Source organism: Vipera ursinii, assembly GCF_947247035.1.
Source record: "Vipera ursinii genome assembly, chromosome: 4".
Taxonomy (NCBI): Eukaryota; Metazoa; Chordata; class Lepidosauria; order Squamata; family Viperidae; genus Vipera; species Vipera ursinii.
In genome coordinates, this window is record NC_139514.1 from 7,175,927 (window position 1) to 7,195,704 (window position 19,778).

The window sequence follows — 19,778 nt, forward strand, 5'->3', positions numbered from 1 at the left end:
AGCAAGTCTCTCTGCCTGAAACAGAAACCAGGTCTGCAGAAATGCAGATGTGACAATCTTGTCACAAAGATTGGCGTTGGGCAGCTGGGATTAGAAAGACAAAGATCTCTAGAATCAACAATCCCCTCACACCAAAAAATCCAACACTCATCAGCCACAGCCCCAAGGAAGCAGGATAGGATCTTTGGGACATAATAGGATTAACCCACCACTATTGGAATACCAAAAAGACACACTCAGACTCAGGACAAAGTTCATGCCACAGGAACAACTCCCAACAAAAGCTCAAGAAGGTATAAAAACCCACTCCCTACTACATGTGGTCAGTTTTTTTCCAGAGCTATCTTTCTGTCTGGCTCTCCTCTTCAATAAACTACCAACGTCTTTCTAAAGCAGTCGCCATGTTGTTTATTCCCGGCTTGGACTGGACCCTGATGAAGATTTTTCCTTCAACATATCAGAAATCTAAAGTATGTGTACTTATTTGCTAGTGTCTTCACTGGCTTCTCTGGCATGGAGCTGATCAGACTGCAGTGACTGTAAGAGGCTGGACAGCGGCTCATCTGGCTGCAATTAGAGGCCAAGATGCCTGCATGCAGGTGAGTGTCTCCATGTAATCCAGTTTAAGGATTACGACTTATTTGGAAGGAAAGGACATATTTGTTCCAAGTTAATTTCTAGGACAGGCACTGTACATTTCTCAGCTGTCAGCTACAATTTGTGTGTGTGTGTGTGTGTGGCTAGAGCAGCGTTTCTCAATCTTAGTAGCTGTAGCATGCATGGACTTCAAGTCCCAGAATCCCCCAACCAGTCTGCTATCTGGGGAATTATGGGAACTGAAGTCCACATATCTTAAAGTCACCAATTTTGAGATACACTGGATTAGAGAACCATACTAAAGTAAACCAGGTTCTTGGGAGGAAGTTAATGGTTAAAGATATGAAGATTCTCCAAATTTGCAGCTAGTCTGTATATGAAGAATATATATTACCTGGTGATATTGTAGTTTTAGAAGGATGATCCCGTACCCGATTTTAAACTTTAAACTTTGCTTCAGTGAAATTTGTCAGTTCTTATCCTTAACCTTTATACCAGGGGTCTTCAAACTTGGCCCTTTTATGACATGTGGACTTCAACTCCCAGAATTCCTCAGCCATTGAGGCTACATGGAGGTTTATCTGTGTCCTGAAGGTCACCTGAGTAGGGCAAATGGGTTCTTAGAACTAGTGAAAGGACTGTGTGTAGAGCTGTGCTTTCTGCAGGATGTTTCTGCATCTCCACAACACGGTCCTTTCAGCAGTTCTAAGAAGGCTCCACACCCATTTGCACCACTCAGGTGACCCTGAGGACACAGACAGACCTCCAAGTGGCCTCAATGGCTCTCTAAAAGAAGGCAAATGACCAGCTGTCTGCAAGGAGTATAAATCCTTCCACTCCCCCACCATCCAGTCAGAGCGGAAGAAGCTTCTTGGATGAGAAGCAAAATGTCTTCAAAGAAAAACAAGGAAGTCCAGTTGCCTCTTGAAAAAGCACCTTTGGGACAAGGACAACTAGATGGTGTCACCAGCTTATATGTTTATGAATGTATGTATTTATGTATGTAAGTATGTATGTATTTTCTCAGGCCCTTCAACTCAATGCTGTGAGTCTAGGCTTTCCAGATGACTTCGGGTGTACTCCAGCACATCTTGCAGCGACCCATGGACACTCATTCACTTTACAAACCATACTCCGGAGTGGGGTGGTAAGAAATGTCTTTTTTTAATGTTAGTCCTGGTAGGAATAGGCACAATTCACTTACAACCTGCCTCCAGAATAATAAAATAATAAACCTTTATTGTCAAAGTACAACATGTGTACATTGAGATTAGCTGAGCCTCCCCCCGTGCTCTCTCCCCCCAACACACAGTGACAACATTGACAACTCACAGAAGCTGTGAGTGGTCCAATACTAGAAGTTTTTAAGAAAAGACTGGACAGCCATTTGTCTGAAGTGGTATAGGGTTTCCTGTCTGAGCAGGGGGTTTGACTAGATGACCTCCAAGATCCTTATTATTATTATTATTATTATTATTATTATTATTATTATTATTATTATTATTATTATTATTATTATTATTATTATTCCTGTTGTTGTTGTTATTTTGCTCTGAGTCTTTCATAACAATTATGTCTTCATAATTCTTCAACAGGGGTGCCTGTAGGGGCAGTCAAAAAAATCCAGATGGCAGTCACAAGCATGCAATGGAATCCTGCCTTTTATATGCAGATTGCCTGATTCTGATCTTGACTTTTGATTGTCTTCTTGTGGAGACAATCTCTACTTTTTATATACGGAGGTCAAGCTAGAAAGAAATTCCATCTGTTCCCCCCCCTGTATTCTCATGTTTGCTTCATAAGATTAATTTGTGTTCTGTTGTCAGCCTCCAAAGTAGACGAGACAGGAAACACGACAAAATCCTTACTTTATTGCAAGGCTATTTTAATAGTGTCTTGAAAACCTGAAGATGCAAATCTCCCACCGTCTCTTTTACTGCCTGATAACTTGGTTTCTATGTTTCTTTGCCCATTATTCAGTTGTGGACTCATCAAATTGTTCCCTAGTCAGTATCTCTTCCTCTCCTCATCTACCAAGGCTATTCTCACATACCATTACCCGATCTACGAAGTCACTCATTTGAGAGATAAGTGGAATGGATACTAAGCACAATGGTTAATAGTTTTATTGACTAACAGTAATTTAATTTCATCACAGATATTTTTTCACTTGTGGTTTTCCTGTGGTTATGTTGTCACCCGGGTCCAGTACAGCCGCCATTTCCTGAACAAAATTGAAAGCCCTTCTTTACTGTGGAATTCAAACTTGAATCGATGCTAATTTGAATCACAGAAAAGTCACCAACGGTCACTTAGAGGCTAAGCAAGAAAGGAGTAAGATAATGTTGCCAGATGTAGGAGAAGAAGTCGGGGAACTGCACAGTCCAAATGAAGTTAGAGACTCCGACACAAACTTGTAGTTTTATATATAAATATATTTTTATATCAAGTAAGATAGTCAGGCACATCACGACATCATGAGGTAACATGCCAGGCAAATCACAGAACAGCATACAGAGCACACAGAAGAAAAAGGCGGGAAAAAGGGGAACTCCCCTTTTAGACCCAGCAACCAATCATAACATAGATTGCCTCATGCAGGAACCTGCACTCTCCAACCAATCAACTGCAAGTGTGTGTTCTGGCCCATTCGACACTTTACTGTTCCAGCTATTAAATTAAATATCTTAACAGAAGAGCAGGCAGAGCTGGGGGACGGAGTTAAGCGAGTCATTAGCCTACAGTCACTACATTGTCACAAATACAGTTGGTCCTTGACTTAAAACCTCAGTTGAGCCCCAAATTTCTGTTGCTAAGCAAGACATTTGTCAAGTGAATTTTGCCCCATTTTACTCCTTTTCTTGCCACAATTGTAAAGTGAATCACTGCAGTTGTTAAGTTAGTAAAACAGCTATTAACCGAACCTGTCTTCCCCATTGACGTTGTTTGTCAGAAGGTTGCAAAAGGGGATCACATGAACCCTGGGACACTGCAACCATCATAAATATGAGCCAGTTTCCAAACATCTGAATTATGATCATGTGACCGCAGGAATGCTGCAACTGCCATCAGTGTGGAAAAAAGTCACTTTTTCACTGCCTTTGTAACTTCAAACGGTCACTAAATGATTTGTTGTAAGTCGAGGACTATCTGTAGCCTAAGTCCACCCCCTCTTTGTTTGACCCTGATCTGATGTCAGTTTAGCACTGAACTTTAGTTGATTAGGTTCTTCTTATGTATAGCCTTGAGCAATAAATCTTCTGAACCGCAAAAGTAGCTTATGGTCCTGATTCTTTGTGCCTCAAGGAAAGGAGGAAGAAACAGCGAAACCATATGATCCAAGGAACACAAGCCCTTTTTTTTAAGCTCCTGTGTTTACTCTCTCACCTACCACACATGACATCCTCTGAAATGTTGGCTTCCTTCCATCTTAAAAACCAGGATGTCAATGCTTCCGATAAGAATGACTGGAAACCTATACACAACGCTGCTTTCTACGGCCGGCTGGGCTGCCTCCAGACTGTGGTCAGATGGGGAGCGACTTTGGATGAGGCAGATAAAGATGGAAATCTTCCAGGTATGGTAGCAGAAACGTCCTGGCATCCCAGTGACAGAGGAAACGGGTGAGGTTACTTATTGCAGCTGGCAAAGTGAGTTGGTGGCTTCTTTTATATTTGGACTCTTCCCCAAATACGATTTCCTGTCTAGAGCTTTAGTAATATGCATTGGGTGGATGAGTTTCAGGGTCACTACAGCAATGGGGAGAAAGCAAGAAACTATTGACTATTTTGCAAAAAATAAAATAAAAAAAACCTTTAGTTTTGATAAGATTGGGTACAATGGACTCGTGGAAATTCTTGTCCCCACTGTGATCAGAAGTTGAGGACTACCTGTATCCCAATCAATATAGTGCATTTTTAAAAAAAAAATGAAGGAAAAAAACTTCACAAGCCTAATTAAACTGTCTGATTATTTATTTGATGATGATGATGATGACGGTGATGGTGATGATGTTACCCATTCAGTTGTGTCCGACTCTTGGCGATTCAATGGACCAGGTCTCTCTACATCTTCTGATCTTGCACTACTTCAATGAGTTGTTCTGAGCTCTGGCTGGTGTCAGCTTTGATGGTGTCCAGCCACCGTGTTCTTTGATGTCCTGGTTTCCGTTTTACCACTTACTCTTCCCAACATACCGTAATTGCTTTCTCCAGTAAATTCCCCTGCACGACAGGGCCAAAATAAATGAAGCGCAGTTTTGCCTTCCAGTGACATGTCTGGCATTATGCGCTCCAATACTTGTTTGTTGTTCACCTGTGCTGTCCAAGAAACATGCAGGAGCCTTCCCGGTGCCAGAGCTCAAAGAAGTCTTACCTATCAAATATCTGTCTGTCTGTCTGTCTGTGCGTCCGTCCATCCTCTCTCATCTCTCTCTCTCTCATCTCTCTCTCTCTCTCTCTATCTTCCCATCATCCATCCATCCATCCATCCATCCATCCATCCATCCATCCATCCATCTATATATCTATCTGTCTGTCCATCTATCCATCTGTCTGTCTGTCTGTCCATCTATCTATCTATCTGTCTGTATCTCTCTCTCTCTCTCTATCTATCTATCTATCTATCTATCTATCTATCTATCTATCTATCTATCTATCTATCTATCTATCTATCTATCATCAAATTTATTGGCCGTTTAACTTACCACAGGATAATTCTGGGCAGCTAGAATCAATTTTATTCCTGTCTTGCTTTTTTAAAAACTTTCACAACCCTAGATAGCTATGGGGAACACATTAGAACAGACTTAACCACCCATCTCCCTACACACACACACACACACACACACACACACACACACACACACAGAGAGAGAGAGAGAGAGAGAGAGAGAGAGAGAGAGAGAGAGAGAGAGAGAGAGGTGTTGTTGTTAGCTGCAAAGTCGTCTCCGACCCATCGTGACCCTATGGACAACGTTCCTCCATACCTTCCTGTCCTACACACACAGTACCTTCTGATATTCTGCAGGGATTTCTACAACATGGTGTCTTACTGTGAGCCAGGATTACTCCCAGCAGGTTGTACTGTTCACCTAACATATCTAAAAGGAGTCAGCTTGGGGAAGGATTTGCCTAGTTTAGCTCAAATGTTGGATTCACTTTTCTTGTTATGTCACAGTTCACCTGGCGGCCATGGAAGGCCACCTGCACTGCTTTAAATATTTGGTGAGCAAAATGCCCACGTTGGTCCACTCCTTGAAAGCCCGGAATGACCATGGAGAGACCCCACGAGATCTGGCCAAGAGGTTCTACAAGGAAAACATCCTGGCATACATTGACAGTCTAGAGGAGGAAGACGACACTTTGGATGAGGAAGAAAGTAGGTGATGATGATGATGATGATGATGAGCATCTTGGAAGGGAGAAACATTGTGAGGGTAGTTTTTTTGTTCTTCTCAAATGCAGTTGTCACGTTTACTAGAACCTGGCACTACACAGGATGCATATTTTGTTTAATTAAAGAAAAGAGTGCAAAGAAATAAAACTTAGTAAGACCCCATCTGGAATACTACATTCAGTTTTGGTCACCATGTTATAAAGAAGCATGTTGAGATCTTGAAAAGAGTGCAGAGAAGACCAACTAAGATAATTAAGGGCCTGGAGACTAAAACCTATGAAGAACGGTTGCAGGATTTGGGTATGGCTAGTTTTAATTATTGTATTATATTGGGCATAATTATTTAATTCTTTTTTAACTTTTGTATGTTGTATTTTGATATTTATTGCCCTGTACACCGCCCTGAGTCCTTCGGGAGAAGGGCGGTATAAAAATTTAATAAATAATAATAAAATAATAATTTGGTCTCCAAGTGCTTAAACGTCTTAGGTGGACCCAGTGTTTTTTTTTTTGTCATGGAACTCACCGGAACAGAGTTCCGGCACCTTTTTATTGACGGATTTTCCAAATTTTAAAAGTAACTTTTGAAAATTTGATGTTTGGTCCATGTGGACTTGAATCGGCCTGCCAAGCGTAGCAGGTCAGCGGCAAAATCATTAAAATGGTGTACGCGGGCTGCTTGTGTGTCGAGTCCAGTGCACATATACTTCGTCTGGCTGCTGAGCTTGTGGTCCTGCTCGGCTTGTGATTGGTCGTGTGGTCATGTGATGAGTGCTTACTGCAGGCAGCGACCATTATGTTTCGTTACACAACTGACGTGTGTGGGTGTGTGTACAGTGATTGATTACGTGCGAAAGGTAAAAAGGTGAACATGAAGCGAGTCCCGGCACCTTTTTTCTCACAAAAAAAAAAAACCACTGGGTGGACCATGATGTACTGTGTCTCCCTGGAGAGGATTCAAATTTTTCTTTCTCTCTCTTTGCCAAGATTTAAGCTTTCCAGGGCACAATGCTGCCTTCAGAGGGGACTTGGACACTTTAAGAATGCTGCTCGAAAATAAAATCATCAACATTAACGAACGGGATGACCAAGGATCAACCCTCCTGCACAAAGGTCAGGAGAAACTCAAGGTGGACAGTGATTAATATTTGTATGCGTTTATATGTAAGGGTATAAGGGACGCGGTGGCTCAGTGGGTTAGGACACTGAGCTTGTCGATCAGAAGGTCGGCAGTTTGGCGGGTCGAATCCCGAGTGCCGTGTAACAGAGTGAGCACCTGTTACTCATCCCAACTTCTGCCAACCTAGCAGTTCGAAAGCACGTAAAAATGCAAGTAGAAAAATAGGGACCACTCCGGTGGGAAGGTAACAGCGTTCCGTGCGCCTTTGGCGTCTAGTCATGCCGGCCACATGACCACGGAGACGTCCTTGGACAAGCGCTGGCTCTTCGGCTTTGAAACGGAGATGAGCACCGGCCCCTAGAGTTGGAAACAACTAGCACGCATGTGCGGGGGAACTTTTACCTTTTTATATGTAAGGGTGTAGGTATATACAGTACATATGTTGTATGTAGCATGCTTATATGTGAGGTTATGTATGTGTACACTTTTTGAGAGCAGGCCACACCATTTCATTTTTAATGTTTGCCAGTGTGCCCACGGTAAAAAAAAAGACAATAAAGGTTATCTTATCTATTTAATCTTAAGTGAAGCACACTGCATTTTACGATATTTTTTTTGTCATGGTTTGTTAAGAGAACCTGGCTTCCTTAATTGACTTTGCTAGTTGAGAGCTGGCTGGGAAAGCTGCAAATAATGATCACGTGACCCCAGGACAGTGCAACCATCGCAATAACATTGCCAAGCATCCAAATTTTGATCGAGTCACCCACAGGGGTGCTTCAATGTTGCATGAGGACCGGTCATGAATAACTTTTTTTTAGTGCCACTGTAACTTGGAAGAGTCATTAAACGAATGGTCATGAGGCGAGGACTAACTGTACAATTAAATTAACTCAGTACCATCAGGCATAAGTTTAGCCTTGTGGTGGTGTAAGACTTTAAATATTAATTCCCTGGTTAAACCAGAAGATGGATTTAGTTTTAGTAGGCGAAGCCAATGATGCCTGCATTTATCTTTTTATGTCTCTTGCTAGCGGCTGGACAAGGTCATTTACATATCCTAGAGTGGCTAATTAATAGGGAAGCTGACTGCAATATTGCCAACGATGCTGGGGAAACACCCAAAGATGTTGCAAAGAGGTAATCTGTCACTCTTCCATCCACAAGGGATGAGTTTTGTTGTTGTTAGTTGCAAAGTAGTGTCCGACCCATCACAACCCCATGGACAACGTTCCTCCAGGCCTTCCTGTCCTCTACCATCTTCTGGAGTCCATTTAAGCTCACACCTCCTGCTTCAGTGACTCCATCCAGCCACCTCATTCTCTGTCGTCCCCTTCTTCTCTTGCCCTCAATCTTCCCCAGCATGAGGCTCTTCTCCAGTGAGTCCTTCCTTCTCATTAGGTGGCCAAAGTATTTGAGTTTTAGCTTCAGGATCTGGCCTTCTAAAGAGCAGTCAGGGTTGATCTCCTCTAGGACTGACCGGTTTGATCGCCTTGCAGTCCAAGGGACTCGCAGGAGTCTTCTCCAGCACCATAGTTCAAAGGCCTCCATTCTTTGGTGAGGGATGAGCTAATGTAGACTATTTTCCAGCATCTTGATTTATTGATTGATTTATTATATTTATATCTTCAACCAACAGTTAGCACTTAAATGGGCTATCAGCACAGGGAACCATGAATGAACAAAAGCTATGTTACCTGAGGCCTGTTTTTTTTAAAAAAAGTAGTGGCTGCTGCTTCCCCCCCCCCCGCTGTCTCCCATGTCCCAGATGCATTTGAAATGAAGGTGAAATCCATAATGTGTGTGCATGCAGGCGTTGCTTTGTTCCTGCAATGTAAGGGTCCTCAGCAAATGCAATCCATTGGGTAGTATTTTTAAAAAATTTACTTATTTACTTACTTACGTATTTACTTACTTACATATTTACTTACTTACTTACTCAAGGGAGCAAACAATAATAATAATAATAATAATAATAATAATAATAATAATAATAATAATAATAATAATAATAATAATAATAATAAGTTGGAAGGTACCTTGGAGGTCATCTAGTCCAACCCCCTGCTAAGGCAGGAAATCCTATATCATTTCAGACAAATGGCTGTCCAGTCTCTTCTTAAAAACTTCCAGTGTTGGAGCATTCACAGCTTCTGGAGGCAGGTTGTTCCACTGGTTAATTGTTCTAACTGTCAGGAAGTTTCTCCTTAGTTCTAGGTTGGTTCTCTCCTTGACTAGTTTCCATCCGTTGCTTCTTGTCCTGCTTTCAGGTGCTTTGGAGAATAGCTTGACTCCCTCTTCTTTGTGCAAGCCCCTGAGATATTGGAACACTGCTATCATGTCACCCCTCACCCTTCTCTTCATTAAACTACACATACCCAATTCCAGCAACCGTTCCCTATATGTTTTAGCCTCCAGTCCCCCAATCATCTTTGTTGCTCTTCTCTGTACTCTTTCTAGAGTCTCAACATCTTTTTTACATCGTGGTGACCAAAACTGGATGCAGTATTCCAGGTGTGGCCTTACCAAGGCCTTGTAAAGTGGTATTAGTACTTCACGGGATCTTGATTCTATCCCTCTGTTAATGCAGCCTAGCATTGTGTTGGCTTTTTTGGCAGCTGCAGCACACTGCTGGCTCATATTTAAGTGATTGTCTACTAAGTCTCCGAGATCTCTCTCACAGTTACTACTATTGAGCAAGGTACCACCTATACTATACCTGTGCATTTGATTTTTCCTGCCTAAATGTAGAACCTTACTTTTTTCCAATAATATCCAATAATTCTTCCTTGGTACATCTCTGTGAAGTCTACATGTTCTCCCACCCAAATATTATCCACGGTCTGATCCTGCTTAGCTTCCACACCAGATAAGGTTAGCCTGATGGTTCATAAAGTTTACCTAGCCAAATCCAATGCCAGTGGCTCTGTTTGTATCATTTAAACTTGAGACTATTTTAACGGGATGTCAAAGCAATAACATTCGAGCCCTCAAGAGCAGAAATTAGAATTGGTCTGGGGAAGTCATTGCTTTTTTCATTTTCCAGTAATTAAATTGGTCTGTGCAGGTTTGCCCAGCTGGCTGTTGTGGCGTATCTGAAAAACAAGATGGGGAACGACTCAGATTTGGAAATCGACGTAAAAGATGAAACGTTTTTTGAACATCACGGTGTGGAAGGGAGTACGGATAACAGGGGAGATCTGAAGGAAGACAAAGAAGAGAAAGCTGACGCTCGTGGTGAGTCCAAGACTTTCTGGATAGAGATTTATTTTACATTTTTCAGGAAGTCACCTCTAGGGCAGGGGTCCCCAACCCCTGGTCTGCAACCCAGTACCGGACCGCAGCCCGTTTGGAACTGGGCAGCGGCAGTGGTGGGCAAGCCTGCATGAAGCTGCATTTGTGAAAGCGGCACACGTATGTAGACCTCCTCCACTGCCCTGTCGCTGCCCCTTCCTTAGTCCTCCAAGCCAGAAAGCTTGGGGAACGCTGCTCTGGAGAATGTAATAAAATTCTAGCTTACAGGTACTCTTGGTGGAGCAGTGGGCTAATGCCTCCTTAAGTAACACCAGCTGCCTGCAATTAGTGCAGGTTCGAGTCCCACCAGGCTCAAGGTTGACTCAGCCTTCCATCCTTCCGAGGTAGGTAAAATGAGGACCCAGATTGTTGGGGGCAATTAAGCTGACTTTGTAATAATGCCGCTTGGGGTGTGTGTGAAAGCCCTAATAAGCAGGCATATACATAGAATGAAGGCTATTGCTAAGCTTGTAAGCCGCCCTGAGTCTTCAGAGAAGGGCGGGATATAAATGGAATTAAAATAAAAAAAATAAAAAATAGAGGTAGTCCTCAACTTACGATCGCAAATGAGTCCAAAACAGTGACAGTCAGAACTGAGGAAGCTTTTTGGGTGAGAAGCGAAACGCCTTCAAAGAAAAGAAAGAAACAAAAAAAAAGTAAGTCCAGTTGCCTTTCGAAAAAGCTCCTTTGGGACATCCGTGAACTGGATATTACTGAGAAACTCGATAGACGACTGCAAAAAATTGGGTAGGTCCTGGGTGGGTGACCTGCTTTAAGACTGTCACGATTTACAGCCATAATGGGCGGGCTTCTGTTGTAAGTCGAGGACTAGTGTATTGTGAAAGCAAACAAAAGAAAAAGAATAAGAAAAACAAAACTCTCTAAGACTTAACATGTTACACTGATTAAAGTTTATCTATTGGTAAAAATCACTTCAGTACAAATAGTCCTCGACTTACAACAGTTTGTTTACTGACCGTTCAAAGTTACAACAGCATTGGAAAAAGGGACTTATGACCATTTTTCACACTTACGATCTTTGCAGCATCCCCATGGTGACATGATTTACATTCACACGTATGATGGTTGCAGTGATCCCCTTTTGCGACCTTGAGCAGGGGGATGGACTAGAAGACCTCCAAGGTCTCTTCCAGATCTATTCTATTCTATTCTATTCTATTCTATTCTATTCTATTCTATTCTATTCTATTCTATTCTATTCTATTCTATTCTATTCTATTCTATTCTATTCTATTCTATTCTATTCTATTCTATTCCATTCCTTTTTTTTATTCTGTTCTGTTCTGTTCTGTTCTGTTCCTTTCCGTTCTGTTCCGTTCCATATTTTCTATTCTATTCTATTCTATTCTATTCTATTCTATTCTATTCTATTCTATTCTATTCTATTCTATTCTATTCTATTCTATTCTATTCTATTCTATTCTATTCCATTCCATTCCATTCCATTCCATTCCATATTTTCTATTCTATTCTATTCTATTCTATTCTATTCTATTCTATTCTATTCTATTCTATTCTATTCTATTCTATTCTATTCTATTCTATTCTATTCTATTCTATTCTATTCTATTCTATTCTATTCCATTCCATTCCATTCCATATTTTCTATTCTATTCTATTCTATTCTATTCTATTCTATTCTATTCTATTCTATTCTATTCTATTCTATTCTATTCTATTCTATTCTATTCTATTCTATTCTATTCTATTCTATTCCATTCCATTCCATTCCATTCCATTCCATTCCATATATTCTATTCTATTCTATTCTATTCTATTCTATTCTATTCTATTCTATTCTATTCTATTCTATTCTATTCTATTCTATTCTATTCTATTCTATTCTATTCCATTCCATTCCATTCCATTCCATTCCATATTTTCTATTCTATTCTATTCTATTCTATTCTATTCTATTCTATTCTATTCTATTCTATTCTATTCTATTCTATTCTATTCTATTCTATTCTATTCTATGCTATTCTATTCCCATCACCATCACCATCACCATATATTCCATTCTATTCTATTCTATTCTATTCTATTCTATTCTATTCTATTCTATTCTATTCTATTCTATTCTATTCTATTCTATTCTATTCTATTCTATTCTATTCCATATTTTCTATTGTATTGTATTGTATTGTATTGTATTGTATTGTATTGTATTGTATTGTATTGTATTGTATTGTATTGTATTGTATTGTATTCTATTCTATTCTATTCTATTCTATTCTATTCTATTCTATTCTATTCTATTCTAGTCTAGTCTATTCTAGTCTAGTCTAGTCTAGTCTAGTCTAGTCTAGTCTAGTCCAGTCCAGTCCAGTCCAGTCCAGTCCAGTCCAGTCTAGTCTGTAATTCTATCCTACTCTGTAATTCTATTCCTATTCTATTCTATTCTATTCTATTCTTAACCTACTGACAAGCAAAGCCAATCACATTATTAATTTAAGAACTGTGGTGATCCGCTTAACAAATGCAATGAGAAAAGTCATCAAATGCGGGCAAAACCCACTTAGCAAATTTCCCACTTATCAACCTAGACTTTGGGCTCCATTGTGGTTGTAAGTTGAGGACTGCCTGTACGATGTCCTAAAAGAATCCATGGTTCAGCCTGGACCTCATGCTCGTCTGAATCAGCCTTTGTGGGGCTTCGTGGGAATGCAGGGATTCTCATTCCTTTCCCGAGACTTTTGCTTCAATGGCTGGGATGGTTAACTTCTTGCTTCTTTTCGGCTCTGCTTTGAAGCGGGTTCATAAAAATGCTCTGAGATTTTAACACAAACAAACAAAAAACAAAAAAAAACCAAAAAAAAAAAACCAACCACCTCTCTTGCAGAAAGAGCCTACCAAAAAGTGGAAGAGTTGCAAGGTCTCTTAGAAATGGCCCTCAGCAACTTCAAGCAGCTTGGAGGCATCACTCCCCAGGAAAGGCAGAACAAACTGGAAGAGAAAAGGCTCAAAAAGTAAGTTTTTGGATTTATTTTTTTTTTACAAGCAGCTGTGGAGTTCACAAGTGTTGCATCCACAATGCCTGCATCTATGAAAGCCAGTTTGGTGTAGCGCTTTAAGGTGCCGGTTTAGGAACCAGTAAATGGTGTGTGAAAGCTGGCTGGGTGACTTTAGTCCAGTCGCCAGGAGATGGTGAGTTCTAGTCCTGCCCTAGCCATGAAAGCTGGCTGGGTGACTTTGGTCGTCACCAGGAGATGGTGAGTTCTAGTCCTGCCCTAGCCATGAAGGCTGGCTGGGTGACTTTAGTCCAGTCGCCAGGAGATGGTGAGTTCTAGTCCTGCCCTAGCCATGAAAGCTGGCTGGGTGACTTTGGTCGTCACCAGGAGATGGTGAGTTCTAGTCCTGCCCTAGCCATGAAGGCTGGCTGGGTGACTTTAGTCCAGTCGCCAGGAGATGGTGAGTTCTAGTCCTGCCCTAGCCATGAAAGCTGGCTGGGTGACTTTGGTCGTCACCAGGAGATGGTGAGTTCTAGTCCTGCCCCAGCCATGAAGGCTGGCTGGGTGACTTTGGTCGTCACCAGGAGATGGTGAGTTCTAGTCCTGCCCTAGCCATGAAGGCTGGCTGGGTGACTTTGGTCGTCACCAGGAGATGGTGAGTTCTAGTCCTGCCCTAGCCATGAAGGCTGGCTGGGTGACTTTGGTCGTCACCAGGAGATGGTGAGTTCTAGTCCTGCCCTAGCCATGAAGGCTGGCTGGGTGACTTTAGTCCAGTCGCCAGGAGATGGTGAGTTCTAGTCCTGCCCTAGCCATGAAAGCTGGCTGGGTGACTTTGGTCGTCACCAGGAGATGGTGAGTTCTAGTCCTGCCCCAGCCATGAAGGCTGGCTGGGTGACTTTGGTCGTCACCAGGAGATGGTGAGTTCTAGTCCTGCCCTAGCCATGAAGGCTGGCTGGGTGACTTTGGTCGTCACCAGGAGATGGTGAGTTCTAGTCCTGCCCTAGCCATGAAGGCTGGCTGGGTGACTTTGGTCGTCACCAGGAGATGGTGAGTTCTAGTCCTGCCCCAGCCATGAAGGCTGGCTGGGTGACTTTGGTCCAGTCGCCAGGAGATGGTGAGTTCTAGTCCTGCCCTAGCCATGAAGGCTGGCTGGGTGACTTTGGTCGTCACCAGGAGATGGTGAGTTCTAGTCCTGCCCTAGCCATGAAGGCTGGCTGGGTGACTTTGGTCGTCACCAGGAGATGGTGAGTTCTAGTCCTGCCCTAGCCATGAAAGCTGGCTGGGTGACTTTGGTCCAGTCGCCAGGAGGTGGTGAGTTCTAGTCCTGCTGGCTGGGTGACTTTGGTCCAGTCACTCTCTCACAGTCCAGCCCACCTCCAAGTGTTCTTGTGAGGAAAATAGGGAGGAAGAAAGCATATTAGGTATGTTTTCTACCTTGAGTTACTTACGAAGCAATAAAAGCTGGATAAAAATCTAATAAAGACTCTGAAAAGAAGCCTCCAGTACCAAGCGAAATCATGGCATTGCTCACTGCCCTCTTAAGCAAGTATAAGAAGGGACCGAGAGTTAAGAAATTGCAAAACTTTTTGCTGGCAGAAGAAGGAATTGATCTCGAAAAGGTCAGCATTGTCCAGGGCCACAAAGACACAGTGGAATTTTTGGAGCAAAAGATGCCTAAATTGAAGTTGAACTACCAAACAGACTTAATAGTGTTGCTGAATTGGACTCAGGTAATGCCTCCCCTGGAGAGACCCATCACTCCTGGTGATGGTTATTGGCATCCATAATGTGTGTACGTGTGGGGTGAGTCTTGCATGTACAACACATCTAGAGTATTTGGATTTGAACTGGGCTAAAAAAAGAAAAAAGTGTGGTCTAGAAAAAGTCCTGGGCCACAATCTAAGCCAGGGGTAGGCAAGCTTGGCTCTTTTATGACTCGTGGACTCCAACTCCCAGAATTCCTGAGCCAGCATGGGGGAACTATGGCCCCTTCATGACTTGTGGACTTCAACTCCCAGAATTCCTCAGCCAGCATGGGGGAACTAGGGCCCCTTCATGACTTGTGGACTTCAACTCCCAGAATTCCTCAGCCAGCATGGGGGAACTATGGCCCCTTCATGACTTGTGGACTTCAACTCCCAGAATTCCTGAGCCAGCATGGGGGAACTATGGCCCTTTCATGACTCGTGGACTTCAATTCCCAGAATTCCGGAGCCAGCATGGGGGAACTATGGCCCCTTCATGACTTGTGGACTTCAACTCCCAGAATTCCGGAGCCAGTATGGGGGAACTATGGCCCCTTCATGACTTGTGGACTTCAACTCCCAGAATTCCTCAGCCAGCATGGGGGAACTAGGGCCCCTTCATGACTCGTGGACTTCAACTCCCAGAATTCCTCAGCCAGCATGGGGGAACTAGGGCCCCTTCATGACTCGTGGACTTCAACTCCCAGAATTCCTCAGCCAGCATGGGGGAACTATGGCCCCTTCATGACTGTTCTGTTCTGTTCTGTTCTGTTTTAAATCTCAACTCCCTTGAATTTTAAAATCTCCCTTATGGATGAATTAGAGTTAGTAATTGCAACCACCCGCATGGCTGGTAGTCTATACTCTGCAAAAGCTGGTAAGATAACACATTCACCAGGGCTTTAAAATGTGGCCAGACTTTTTATAGTTTTCAATAATAGGGTGAGCACTCTTCCTTCATAATTTACTAATGTCCTTGTTAAGAATTGTTGCTCTGCTGCCCTCTGCCGATTGACTACAACAGAGGAAAAATCACACACCCCATTAAACTGAGTTAAACATGAAAGATTCTGTTAATGTAGCCCATACCAATAAAGTAGACTTCCATGCAAATCTGTAGTCTGTTCATTTCATTTTGCAGGATTTCTTCTTTTTTGCCATGTATATGTATATATTTGAACTAGATTGTGATGTTTCTCTGTGTCATATATGTATGTGGGTATATGCATAATGTTTGAGGTTTTTTTGAGAGCCGAATGCAACGAAATTTCATTTTAATGTATGCTGATTAGTATACATTTAAAGTGACAATAAAGTATTCTATTCTATTCTATTCTATTCTATTCTAATTCTATTCTATTCCATATTTTCTATTCTATTCTATTCTATTCTATTCTATTCTATTCTATTCTATTCTATTCTATTCTATTCTATTCTATTCTATTCTATTCTATTCTATTCTATTCCATATTTTCTATTCTATTCTATTCTATTCTATTCTATTCTATTCTATTCTATTCTATTCTATTCTATTCTATTCTATTCTATTCTATTCTATTCTATTCTATTCTATTCTATTCTATTCTATTCTATGGAATACCTTTCCCCTTGATGTACAATCAGCTGTTACCTTATTACTAGCATTTCATAAATTGCTCAAGACACAGCTATTTTTATTTTTGTAGTAGTGTCTATATACCATTTTTTAAGGGTTTTCTTCTTAGTTTTCTTTTAAATCGTATTGTATCCCTGACACATTCATGTATTGGACAATTTTCCAAACTGCTGAGAATTGTTTGATTGCAGCGAGAAACAAATATAAGTAATCCTCGACTTACAACTGTTTGGCTTACAACAATTTATTTAGTTACAGCAGCACTGAGAAAAAAAACTGCTTTTCACACTTATGACTGTTGCAGCATCCCCAGTTGTGTGATCAAAATTCAGACACTTGGCAACTTGCTCGTATTTACGACAATTGCAGCATCCCAGGATCACGTGATCACTGTTTGTGACCTTCTGGCAAGCAAAGTCCATGGGGGATGCCAGATTCACTTAACAACCCTTGTTACTAACTGAACAACTGCCGCAGTTCACTTAGCGACTGTTACAAGAAAGGTTGTAAAGTGGGGCAAAACTCACTTAACAACTCTCTTGCTTAGCAACGGGAATTTTGGGCTCCATTTTGGTTGTCAGTCGGGGACCACCTGCAAATAAGCAAACAGCATCTTCTGACGCTCGTTTTTCTGGCTTTTCAAAAAGGGCCATCTCTGAGCTGCAAGAGCAGCTGGAATATGAGCAGATGCGACGGGAGAAGTTGGAAGCACAGCTGGACGAGGCCCGAGCAGAAATAGCAAAATTCAAAGAACTGCAAGAAAATAGTGTGATGTCTCCAACCCATAAGCCCTCTGCGGTGAGTACCATTTTTCTCTTAGATAAATTGTGATTCTCTGCATCCTTGACGATTGGATATGCAGCGCATTCAGAAAGTATTTAGACCCCCCCCTTCCCTTTGGTCCATTTTGTTTATGCTGCTGCCTGATTCTGTAGTTGTTGAAGTTCACTGTCTTTTTCTCATGGTTGATCTTTCCCTACGATGACCCAAGAGATGAAACCAGGACTGGTTTCGAAGGAAGGGGCATCATTTTGTCTTACTTTTATATGGGAGATTAAACAAAAAAAAAGTCAAGATACCACTGGTTTTTCATAAGTGATAAAAGGTGGACTTTTTACTCTGAAATTGCAACTTAACGCTGATGTCCCCTCTCTGTGGTTCTTCATCTAGTGTAGGACAAGAAGGGGCAGAACTGGGGGGGGGCAGGGTTAAAAGAGGTATCAGCCTAGAATCCCTACACAGCCACCAGTGAACTGAGTTCAACATCCTTCGAGTGCCATTGACCCTTATCTAATTCTAACCAGGTGCTAATAAGAGTTGAGAAGATTCCTGTACTTAGGCTTTGGACAATAAAGTGGTTTAACTGGAACTTTCACGTGTGGACCAGGTCTTTCCCACCTGATATCTGATCAGGTGGCCTCTTAGACGTGGCACGATGGGAATTAAATCCTCTCATTCATTCAGCAGTTGGGTGATGAATAATTACAATGCAGTGAACAACAACATCGGATGAACAAATACTAAAGAAAGGCAGTAACTTGAAAGAAGAACTGTTCTGTGTTTAAGAATGAATGTTTACGCTCATTGCCATCTCCTTTCTTTTTAATATACTGTACTTTTAAGCTTCCTTTTCTCTCACTTTATTCTGACCAGCTTCCCTTCCAAGTTCCTTTAGCTTTCTTAACTTGATGCGAGATTTGAACAGTTAAAATTTTTTTTACCTGCGTTTTAACAGATCTATCCTAGAATCGCAGCCCTGCTGTATGGGAAATTAATCCAATAGCTGGGAATTGTGGCGTATAACTGATGTTCTTCCTCACGTTCCTTAGATAATGAGAAGGTGTTGCCTGGTGGATTCCTTCCCAACATTTGGCATCTCTAGTCCCAACACACCTAGTATGGAATAGCGACAGTACCCTTTAGGGCAGGGGTCTTCAAAGTTGGCCCTTTTATGACTTGTGGACTTCAACTCCCAGACTTCCTCAGCCAGCATGCCTGGCTGAGGAATTCTGGGAGTTGAAGTCCACAAGTCATAAAAGGGCCAAGTTTGAAGACCCCTGCTTTAGGGGTTTTGTGGCCAGTCAGTTCCAGTTTTCTATCTCTTTAAAAATAATAATTGTTGTGTGTGGAAATGGAGTATTAATCTGTTGGGAAGCTTTTCTCGTTGATGCTGTTGCACATATCCAGTTAGCTGATTTTGGGGCCTCTTGATAAGTTTGATTTGGACCTGGTTAAATACTCCTTGCTGGTGAAAAACCATCAGGGAATTCCAGGATGTAAGAACTTTGCCTGGGAACTGGAGGAAACATTCCTGAACAAGTCAATAGCACATAACACCTCCCCACTATTGCCAGGAAAACTATGTGGAGATACCCATGAGTTTGGGGAAATCTTGAGGTCATCTGTACTTTTCATACTGAATATAAAGGAGGCCTCTGCTTTCAAGCTATTTTTCATTCTTGTGAAATGAATTCTGGTTTCCTGGCAACATTCTTCCGGCATGGCCTCACCATTGCCTCCTTCCTAGGGCGGAGAGCGGATGACTGGCCCAGAGCCACCAAGCTGGCTTCGTGCCTAAGGTAGGATTAGAAATCACCATCTCCCATTTTCCAGCCTGGTGCCTCAAGCACTACGCCAATCTGGCTCTCTAATGTTTTTAAATGTAAAGAACATAAATAAGACAAGTCAATTGGCTACTGTTGAAAGTTAGAAAACCAAATCTCTATTGGCGTAACTCTTTTAAAAGCTCCCTTTCAATTTCATTTACTGCCCAAAGCCTAGAATGAGATTAATTTCCAATGTCTCCAACAGGAGTCATTGGCTTTCCCTAAAGAAGATCCTGAGCCAGACACAGCAACCTCCGATTTGCCTAAAGTGAGTTTTGACACCAAGAAAGAGAAGAAATTGAAGAAAAAGCCTCTCTTTAGCCCTGGGGGTGTGATTGTGAAAAGATTCTAAGAAAAACAAGTAGGAAACAGAGTAAGCATTTTACTCAAAGGAAAACTTAAGTTCATTCCCAGACAATCCTCAGCACGAAA

General features: G+C 41.9%; 2 protein-coding genes across 2 annotated transcripts in view; both read left to right on the plus strand.

Annotated features, from left to right (window-relative positions):
• The window catches only part of ANKRD42 (ankyrin repeat domain 42), a gene marked incomplete at both ends in the record, with an annotated part of 22,543 nt that extends 2,845 nt beyond the window's left edge, over positions 1-19,698 (plus strand). Inside the window, 10 exons of the mRNA XM_083362533.1 lie at positions 492-599; positions 1,625-1,744; positions 4,039-4,174; positions 5,776-5,976; positions 6,982-7,107; positions 8,149-8,254; positions 10,182-10,351; positions 13,272-13,398; positions 17,388-17,538; positions 19,552-19,698. Of these exons, the coding sequence (XP_083218659.1) occupies positions 492-599; positions 1,625-1,744; positions 4,039-4,174; positions 5,776-5,976; positions 6,982-7,107; positions 8,149-8,254; positions 10,182-10,351; positions 13,272-13,398; positions 17,388-17,538; positions 19,552-19,698 (1,392 nt within the window). The remainder of the gene's footprint in view (positions 1-491; positions 600-1,624; positions 1,745-4,038; positions 4,175-5,775; positions 5,977-6,981; positions 7,108-8,148; positions 8,255-10,181; positions 10,352-13,271; positions 13,399-17,387; positions 17,539-19,551) is intronic.
• On the plus strand, positions 10,396-13,211 carry LOC310640319 (uncharacterized protein; the record flags this gene model as incomplete). The annotated part of the gene is made up of 3 exons (XM_083362534.1): positions 10,396-10,636; positions 10,951-12,584; positions 13,100-13,211. Exons 2-3 carry the CDS (start codon positions 11,488-11,490, stop codon positions 13,209-13,211), a joined length of 1,209 nt encoding a protein of 402 aa, XP_083218660.1. The 5' UTR covers positions 10,396-10,636; positions 10,951-11,487.
• Positions 19,699-19,778: the final 80 nt, after the last annotated feature.